The 10,273-nt window shown below is 45.7% G+C and overlaps 1 protein-coding gene across 9 annotated transcripts in view; it reads left to right on the top strand.

Moving 5' to 3' along the window:
* The first annotated feature begins 4,565 nt into the window (after positions 1-4,565).
* PTPRM (protein tyrosine phosphatase receptor type M) overlaps positions 4,566-10,273 on the top strand; it is a 776,839-nt gene continuing 771,131 nt past the window's right edge. For 6 of the 9 annotated variants that reach the window (XM_045065755.1, XM_045065757.1, XM_045065756.1 and 3 more), the window contains exon 1: positions 4,566-5,153. In XM_045065755.1, coding sequence (XP_044921690.1) covers positions 5,081-5,153 — 73 coding nt within the window. In that variant the 5' untranslated portion in view covers positions 4,566-5,080. The remainder of the gene's footprint in view (positions 5,154-10,273) is intronic. The other 3 variants (XM_045065759.1, XM_045065758.1, XM_045065760.1) reach the window with 2 other exon arrangements.

The raw sequence follows: 10,273 nt of genomic DNA, 5'->3' as shown, positions 1-10,273 counted from the left end.
CATCAATGAAAGAGAATACAGTACATGATTGTGGAAACCTATACAAGCTTGCTTATTTACACTTCTTATCTCAAAATACACTTTCAGAATATAAATACACTTCTAAAAAAAATGGGAATTAATCATTGCAAAAGGCCTAGAAATGAGAATGTGGGTAGCAGAAACTAGGACGATCTTTTCTTTTCCCTTTCTGCTGGGTCATGATGGCTCCAATTAAGTGACCTTGGAAATATTTAAATGATTCTGCCTATGCTTTTTGGTGGGCGTGATACTTTGTATGGATTAGGAACTTTGTGCATGAGGTTAACCTTCAAATTCAACATAACATTTCAGATAGGTAAGGATGGGTTATGGTCAGATCAGTTTTCTTCTTCTTCTTCTTCTTTTTTTTTTTTTTTTTAATTTACATTTTGACTCTAGTGCAGTTTGGACAAGTTTCATGAACAGAGTAATTGCTACCAAAGACATCATCATTGCATAAGGACAGTTGGCACTTCTGCCTACAGACCCAGCAAAGTGGGCTCCCACCCTGGGTGTGTACCTCCCAGGACCCTGGGCATCACAACCTATACAAATGAATTTATTAAGGGACACAAGGTCACCTCTGTCACTAGGGCTCTGGTGCTCAGTGATGAGAGAGCTTAAAACATGACCCTAAATATCTGATCTCAAAACCAATTCTGTTCAGGCCCCAGAGAAACTTCACAAATTTTGTCTCATGGCCTTGAAACAGCACTGTGGTTTTCCCTGTACCCTGGCAAAGCAGATGGACACTCCTAAGCATGTGGGTGATTTGGTGGCAGAGACATTTAGTTAAAAGAAAAGTCAAATTAATTAAAAATCAAGTTCTTCCTTTCAGATAGCAAGAATATTAAACAGTCTTAAATAATGAGAAGTTTTTCCTTTTTTCCTAGTAGTGCCAACAATCAATTTTCTTGCTTCTCTTTGTGTTCTAATTCATGGTTCTAAAAAGAGTCACGCATTAGTATAGTGTTTGCATGTAGTGGAATATGGTGATTGAAGAGTATGTTGTAAAATTAAATAATATTACTCTTCAAATATAACATGTGAAACATGATACTGATTGCATCAACCCAGGGTCGATGTTGAGTGCTAGAATTGCTAATAGGTTTCCATTTTAGTAAAAAATTAATAAGGTATAATTGAATTTTCAAAAGTTAAGTAAAAACTTAAAGCTTTTTATGAATAGTTTTTATTTATTTCAGTGTTGGTTTTCAAAACCATAATCTGTAGTTTACATTTTTATTTTAATAAATTGGAACCATTTGGGAGAAAATAACTTCCAACAATTACAGGGTGGTAATTTTACTTTTCTGATTAAAAAATTTTAATTGACATTTTTGATGAAAATATATATTCAGATTTTGTGTAATCTAAATCCAGTAATCTTTTAGCATTGCCATCGAATAAAACTTTCTGTCATAATGGAAATGTTCCATATCGGTGCCATTGAATACAGCAACCACGAGTCATATGTAGGCTCCTGAGCACCTGTTTGTACCACTGAGGAATAAAACTGAAACGTGACTGGATTCTCCATACATAATAGCATAGTGTCAGATCATTGCTGACAGTAGAACACAAATCATGGGACAATCTTGATTCTAGCAACATATTAGAGATTTTACTAAAATAAAGGGCAAAATCAATTTTATAAAATAAATATATAATAATGTATGAATCATCTAGGCTTTGATTACTTCTCCATATAGCCAAACTATCAATAGAAGACCTAGATGTGCACAACGATATATTCAGATGTCTGATAATTTTGCTGACTTTTGTCATATAAAAACCATACATTTTTCTTATCTTTCAATATTGTTAAATTTGTCAGAGTAGGAAAATACAACACATACATAATAATATGCTAACTTGATTAATAACTTTGAGATATTGACATATGATGTGTCTCCATTTGTATACTATTGCCCCAAGCCCACCAATATTAGGGGCTGCTTTGAAAGCCCTGTGACCAGCCATTCTGTAAATGTCACTGCTGTTGGAGAGCCATGAGTATCCTGTGGTTTGACTAAAATAAAAAATCTTTTCTGCTGAAAAACGAAGTGATAGCAAATGTCCCACTGGGAGGATTCCTACAGCGTCCCTTCCTTAGGGAAAGTCTAATCCATTCATTTTCAATAGGAGCCTTCTATTTGGGCTCAGAGTTGCTTTGGCCAGTTACCTATCCATAAGAGGGAGTAAATAAACAGTTATCAAGAAATGGAAAGGTAAGGAACCCTTGGTAAAACCTGCCACTGCTTGCAATGTGGATTGCAGGGTAGAGGGGAGAGGCTTAACATTGTAACGTTTAGAAAACAGAGATAAGGCATTGACCCTCCAGCTAAGCTTTAAGTAACTGGAAGAAGGGACAGGGTATCTCCAGGTTACCAGGGTAGCAGTAGTTGGAATCTCTGCAGGGCTTTCTCTCCTCGGTGCAGAGAAAAGCTACAAGTGTAGCTGCCTCCCAACCCGCCACCAAGCCACCTTACACATTCCTTGGCTGTGAGTGATCCACTTTAAGGCTGTTGCACACTTTCTTCCTGAGGCTCCCCAGGGGGGTGAGTCCCAGTTGCCTGGGGGGGGGGGCTGCTCATTGATACACATATATTGGCTTATTTTATTTCCCCCCCTTTGTCTCACTTCCCAATTCCTCTTGTACTGCTTCCTGGGATATTTCCCTTATAGATATCACTTGCACATATATCCTCACCTCCAGATCTGTTTCTGGGGGAGCCCAGCCCAAGACAACCTCAGCAAGCCGGGTAGTGCCTGGTATGGCCTTAATAGATATTTGCTGAACGACTTAATGTAGTTTGCAAAGGAAATCCTACACTAATATTAACTTCACCCAATGTAAAAAAGTTACTCAGAAGAAAAGCAACTAGATTGACTTTTACCTCCTTATCCGGATGCTCCATGCATCTGCTAGCATAAAAGTTCCATTGGCCTTCAACAAAGGCAAAGTTAGGTTCCATCACAGTGCGCACATGCCTTTAATAAATGCAAAGCCCAGGATGCAGATTGGACCATCTCACTTGCTGATCCTTTGAGGTATGCGGCTCCCTTCCTTCTTCCATAGGTCAACTGTTCATTTTGGGCTTAAAGATAAGGCTCAACAAGTACATATTTGTGAGACGTAGTAGGAGGATGTAAAATCATTAGGAAATAAATGATTAATATGGAGCCTTCTAAAGAGCACTTCTCCTAAGGATCCAGTAAGTGGAATTCCTGAAGGGGAGTTTGGGGTTGGGACACCAAATGCAAAAGTCCTCTAGCCCCTAAATTTGCCCTTAGAGGTTCTTGTCAGTTGGTTCCGGGGTTCTTTGGAAGCCACGTGGAGGTCAGCGTGGGATCAATGTACTTTGCGGGCCTTTAGAAGCCCTCAGTGGAAGCAGTGCAGGAGAGCTCTGGAGTACACCTACATCGTGGGTTTGCCTTTTGGCCCGTGGCTTTGCCCGTGCTGGAACACTGTGTTATTTTCGTTAGTTACTTCTGTTTCCAATTCCACCTCTTCCCAAGCCCCTCTATGGCGTTTACTTAGCTAGGAGTGGCGTCTCCAGCTGTTAGGGGCTAGCTCAGTGTGCTTACTCTCAGGGAGATAGAAGAATCACTTTTTTTTTTCTTTTTGTAATTTGATAAAGCGAATCTCCTTACTGAAGCACCAGAAGGTTTTAAATTAATAAAATAGTCATCCCAAGCACAAAATGGTAAATTAAATATTTCAAGACGTGGTTTGATTCATTACCCACGCCTCCTCCGCCTCCTCCTCTCCGGTTCCCTAACACTTGGCACCTCGGACAAAAATCACCGCTTAAGTCCAAAGCCTCGTTTCGGCGTGATCACCGCCTTTGGGGCATTGCCCGCGGCTCGCTCCGGCCCACGCGGGACAGCCTGGCGACTGCGGGGCCCCCCGGGGACGGGCGCGTCTGTGCCTAGGGGCCAGCCGGGCAGGCTAGCGCGCTGCAGGGTCGCGGCGCTCGCGGGCGCCCGCTCCGTCCCCGGCGCCTGCCAACTTCGCTGCGTCCGCGGCCCCTCGGAGCCTCCCCGATCTGCCCGCTCGCCTTCTCCGCGGCGGCCGGGGAGTGCTGGCCCTGCGACGCGGGGGCGCAACCGGCCCTGCTCGGCGACAGCGCGGTCCTGCGCCGGGGACCGAGCTGCTTGGCCGCGCCCCCGGGGCCCGCAGGCCGCGAGTCCCGCCCGCCGCTCGCACAAACTCCTAGCGGCTCGTGACCCGGGACAAACTTCTGGCTGAGGCGCAGCCCTCACACCGTCACCCTCCCGGAAGCCAGGCACGGAGCAGGAGACGCGGCTGGGAAAGGGAGGGAGGGAGAGAGAGGGTGGATACGGTGTCGCTGCTCCTCTCCGCGAGGGTGACGCCGCACGGGCGGCGGCGGTGGCGGCTGCCCCCAGTCGAGCTCCCTCCCCGAGGCGGCCGCGGCCAGCGAACGCCCGGGCGCGGGCCGGCGGGGCTGGGCGCTCACGCCCTCTAGCGGGCCGCGGCGGCGCCGGGCGGCCGTGACGTGGGCGCTCCCTTCAGCCGGCCTGCGGGGCACCGCCAGTCAGTCGGGGAGCAAGAGCCCCGCGCAGAGCCGGCGCGGGCTCGGCCATCGGCGCACCGCCGCCCCCGGGGCTGGGCTCGCGGCTGGCGGCGGAGAGGCTGCGGGCAGGACGCGCGCGCCCACCGCCACGGCCACGGCCACGGCCGGCGCCGGCGGCTCGGGTCCCGAGCAAGGGAAGGAGAGCGGCGGCGGGTGCAGGCGCCGGAACGGAGGGCGGATTTTGGCTCCGCGGGCGCGCCCTCCGCTCCCTCTCACAGCCGCGCCAGTCGCCGAGTGGGGCAGGCGGCAGGGAAGGAGGACCCAGGACCCTCTCCCCGGGTCCCTGGAGCTGCCGGAGTTCGGACTTCTGCAACTGTTGACACTTTGGATCTCCGGTTCTGTTTTTGGCTGTTTACCTTTCTCTTCTGGCTGCCTGGAAACCCAAGCTCCCGTCCGCCTTCTGCCCTCGCGCGCCCACCCAGCGCTGCCAGGGAGCGGCCCGGCGCGCACTCGGAAGCATGAGGAGTCTTGGGACGTGCTTGGCGACTTTGGCCGGACTTTTGCTAACTGCGGCAGGGGAGACGTTTTCAGGTAGGTGGGACCGTTTGTGCCGTCGCCGGGGACGCGAGAGCCGGAGCGAGGGCCCGGGACGCCGGCAGCTCCCGGGCCTGGAGAGCCCGAGGCGGGCTGCGGTCCGGGGCGGGGGCGCGACGGGCCCGGCGCAGCTGCTGTCCGTTAGCCGGCGCTGGGCGAGGGGCCGGCGGGGAGGGCGGGCACCGGCGACTCGGGCGGCCTGAGCCGGCGAGCCGCGAGCACTAGATCCGAAGCCGGGACCGTAGTCTCGCCCCCGCCCTTCCGCGGCCTGGGCTCGTGCTTGGGGAGGACCGCTGCCACTCCGAGTCCCCGGCCGGCTCCTAGAGGAACAGCAGAAAACTTTGCTTGAAGTTCGGCGCCGCAGCCCCGGGCCGCCGAGCGTGGGCGCTGCGCGATCCTTATGCCCCGGAGCAGCCGCCAGGCCGGGTCGCGGGTGCCCGGGTGCGCCCGCGGCGATCGTCTAGACCCGGCAGCAGCTCCAGTGGTGGCGTTCGCCCGGCGCCCTGCCCTTCCTGCCGCCGCCCCTAGGCCCTCGGGGCCGGTGACCCCGGCTTTTTCAGATGGTCGCGCCACAGCTCGGAAGAGCCTAGGCGGGCGTTCCTCGTCGGTCCCAGCGGGAGGACCCGGCAGCCTGGGAGGGCGTCCAGGCTCCCAGGCCCCGGGCCAAAGCGGCCTTGCACTCTCCGGGCCCCACCTACCCGCCCTCGGTCCCCCGCGGAGTGCAGCGGTCAGTGGCAACTTGTTAACCCAGCCTCGCCGTCCCGGGTCCCAGGTGGGAAGGAGAGGGACTGTGCGTGCAAGTGTGAGCGTGTGTATGTGTGTGGGTGCGCGCGCTTGTGTCTGCTAGCGGGCGCGGGGGCGTGCGGAGCCTGGAGGAGCCCCTCGCCGAGAGGACTTGTAAACCCCAGGGGTGGGGGTCTGGCGTGGGGCCCAGTGCCGCATCGTGTTACAGGGGTTACCTCTAGATTGTCAACGTGGATGCACGGCGGAGGCGTGCACATTTGTACAATTTCTAACATATATTAGTTTCATTAAGGTCCACGTATAACGGTGGTCCTGGGCTGCTTGTTTTAGTATGGAAAAGTCCACACTATTTGGCCATAAACTTGGGTTGCAAAATAGGTTTCTGTGCTTATTAGGGAGGATTGAGTAAGTTGGACCTTTTAAATATTTATTTATTTATTTAGACGAAGGGAGCTTTTCACTGTCAAATGCATATTCGAAACATTGGAGACATTTGGCTGTCTGGTGTTTGGAAACGTACATTTTTACTTTCTTCGAGTCCTCTGTACACAGAGCCACAGATGCCTGTGTCCTGCGTGTTGCTGAGCTGCAGGACTCTTGACCACAGTTGGCCGCAAAGATGAAAATGATATTGGGGTTGGCAGTTTGCTCTGTACTGTGAAATGCAAACCATCAACTTCAATAAAGAAGTACCTTTCCCCTAAGTTTAATATTTCCTTAACTGTCTGGTAATGGCATGTGCTCCAGAGGATTTAAAACAGGTACACTGCTGTCCGATATAAAATTGATGCAGATTTTGGCCTTCAGTCTTTCTTAGGAGCAGATTATGTAGTCAACTCACCAGTTTTAGAGACTTGTAACTCATTAGTGTTCGAAGCCAAGTTCAGGCCTTGGTGATGGTTTTCTCTTTATTAACATTCATAACCCCCTGCCTGGGATTTGTTTAAAGTTAAGCCTATCAAGTAGGGTTTGGATGGATTTTTAAGTTGTGTGCAAGGGGATGGAAACAAATATTTATGTAGCTTATTTAAAGCACCAGTTCTTTGTCATTAAAAAGGATTTCAGCATTAGGTAGTACTGACCTGTGTCCTTGGGGAGGCTGATGTAAACTGTCAAACCCAAAGAGACTTTTACTAAAATTTAGCCATATTCTTTTCTTTTGGAGGAAATATATCATCCTATTTGTTTGTTATTATTCCATTAACTGGGGTGTGCTTTCCGAGTTATCCTGGTATGTTAGTGGGCAAAGGCGGAATGAAGCACGGTATCTGAGAGATTGTGTTGAAATGTTGAAATTGTAAATATTTGAAGTTGGCAAATTTTGTTTGTGCAACAGTCAGATATCTTGATGGGCATTATGTTTTTTTTCTCTCCACTTTACATTTTAGATAGTATAGGTGTGGGGCTCCTACTGCTTTGGAAAAGTCAGTTTCTTTGTGTATGCTGGGAAAGTTTTTATTTCTTATTTCTTATAAGTTTGACACATTTCTTTTTAGGATTCTTCTGGAAATGGAAATAATTGGCTACTTTTCACCTGACACACCTGATGTGATAATCAGTTTAGGGATAGAGGAGATGGATTGTAAGCCCCTTGAAGGCAAAGTCAGTATTTTTTTTTTTTTTTCCTTCTTGGTTCCCCGCAGAACACTTAGCATAGAGTCTTAGATCTAATAGGCAAGCACAGTTGGTTGAATAAAATGCTGATGTGAATGCCGATTATTTGCCAACATTCACATTGTACCTGAATTAAACTGACACGGAAGGGAGGGGGAGAGGGATGATTGTAGGAAGTTAGACTTGGCTGGCATTTCCCCGACTTTGAAATGAACATTTTTCACAAGGGGTTCTCCTTAGGCCACCCAAAGGCCTAAATTATGAGATTTTATGTGATCGGTGCTTTTTTGTGTGTGTGTGCGACTGTGATTTATATACACGGGACTTTCCTCTTCCCCTTATGCAGTGCTCTCAATCTCCTGTCCTCTTTGGGAAGGGTTTGGGATTTATATTGTTATTAATTAATCATTTCTGGAGATGGACTATAGGGAGTTTGGATTTCAGAGATCAGAAATAGAGTGCTAAACTTACTGGAAGAAAGAAAGAATTCAGTTTGTGGTTTACTTGGACTTTATTTATTATAAACATTTCATTTTAAAAATGGTTCTCTGTCTTTGCAATTTCTAATTTGTTAATATTCTGGGAATTTTTAAAGCCAGTATTCTTATTGGAGGCTCACTTTCTGCCTTCTAGGCTTTTTTTTTTTTTTTTTAAATTTTTTTTTTTTAGATTTATTTATTTATTTATTTGACAGAGAGAAATCACAAGTAGGCTAGGCTTTTAATGGTCATTAAAATTAACTTTTGTTAAGAAGGAATGGAGGCGGACTCAAGGAAGTTAAATCATTTTACTTTTGTTTGAATTTCTCTTGTTCATGGTGAGAAGCCAAATAGCTGGCAAGTCATTCCTTTTTGACCCAATTTCTTAAAAGCCGAGTTGTAATATATATTATAGGACAAAGTGCTTAGTTTTACATTGTAATAGATGTGTTTTCTCTTAAGCAAACTTTGATTTGCAGAGATAGAAATACAAACAGGTTTGGCCCTTTGTTTCTTCCACAGTATTTGGAATAAATAAAATCTTAACATAACCTTGTGAATTTGGGACTCTTGTAGAAAAAAAATTATTTAAAAAATACGTTAAAGATATTTGTGGAAAGCAGGCAATATTGGAATAAAGTTTATAGTTTAGCTAGTAGTACTGTACTAGTATTTAATTTCTAAATTTTGGAAATTCTATGAGGGTTATGTCATATGTAAATGTTAGGGGAAGGTGGGTAAAGCTTGAAATCTATATATTTTTTGTAACTTTTCTGTTACGTCTAGGTTACTTAAAAATACAAAATATTAAAGTACCCTTTACAAAAAGTGGGAATAGATTTATTTAGCAGTGTGATTTTTCTTTTCCAAGTAAGTATAGTCATGAAATTTTACATTTTTATGGTGCTTTAACTAGATTGATAATTCATATGATGAAAATGCTTCAAATTTAAATCAGTGAGCATGAAAGAAATATGCCAAGAAATTACTATAACATTTTTAGTGTTATGTGTATGTAGGGAAGTTTTTATTGCTTGAGCATAAGAAATTGTTCTGATCTGGAAAGTTACAGGTTTTAGTCTCTCATGTTTCCAAAGGGTTATTATGCAGCTTTTTGGAAGTGAAGTTACTTACATATCATGACATACGGGTAAGTGTGTATATAACTTGAGTAATTCTAAGAGAACTTTCCTTAATAAGTAATCTGATCTATGCCTTCAGATTAAATAAACCATGTATGAAAGAAGCATAGCCTTAAGTTTTGGACAAATTGGTTTTAGAATTTAAGTTTTCTGTGTCGATTATATAGAAGTTGATGGCTTTATTTGATTTTTCCATGATAGTTCTGTAGCAACTATAGTACATTGTAGAAACTGACAGGTTTTATGTGTCTCTTTGGTAGAGGGACTGTTTTGAATTCCTTTCAGTTTTTGTTTCAGGATTTATTAAGTTTTCTAGAATGAGCATGTATCAATTAAATATCATAAGACAGTTTTCAGCTAGGGGTCAGGCATGTTAATAAGTAGTTACGTATTGTTTTGTTTTGTTTTCTTTTTTTTTTTTTTTTTGGCAGTATAACATTTTTCTTAAGGGTGGTGGCCACCACACAATGCTCTTCAGTTTCATTCTGAGATTCTTCTCTTCAAAAACCAACTTTCCCATAAACATTCTTAAGTTTTATATCTCAGTTATTATTTTTATGACTGTAATACATTAAAAAGTCTGTTTTGTAAGTGAGAAAAGGCTTAATGACTAATGTGTTTCAGACTCACTAGTGAAACACTTAAAAAGATGCAAAATCATATAAACCTTCCATCCTAAGAGGATGCAGCTTCTCGGGTTCCTAAAATCCTGCTAAAATCCTGCTGTGGTTGCCAGTTTCGTCATCAGGAAGCCCGAGCTTACTCTGTAGCTCTGAAAAACTCAGCAGAGAAAAATAAGGAGGGCTGGGGTTGGGTGGGAAGCAGGAAAGCTTTAGTCACCAACCTTGGGAATCTCTAGTACCCCCATCATGGTATGGAAGTGTGTGAGATGAATCAAAGAAAAAAGGCATGAGAAGAAAAGGGTTTTATGCTCAGGCATCAGTGATGTGAGTTCGGAGGTCCTAGCAGATGAGGGTCTCTGCACTTACACTCTCTTTGCTCTTAAGGATGGAACTATGGAAGGGAAAGGGGAGATAACGAGAAGAGACACATGTACACGTAGTTGGTGCTGACATCTCGCTCCTTAGTGGCTTTAGGTGGCTTTGGGGAGGGCCTGGGGTTATTGAGCCCCTATTGA

This window comes from Mustela putorius, unplaced genomic scaffold (genome assembly GCF_011764305.1).
Source record: "Mustela putorius furo isolate JIRA1106 unplaced genomic scaffold, ASM1176430v1.1 tig00003858_pilon_pilon_pilon, whole genome shotgun sequence".
NCBI lineage: Eukaryota > Metazoa > Chordata > Mammalia > Carnivora > Mustelidae > Mustela > Mustela putorius.
This window is presented reverse-complemented; position numbering and strand designations above follow the sequence as displayed.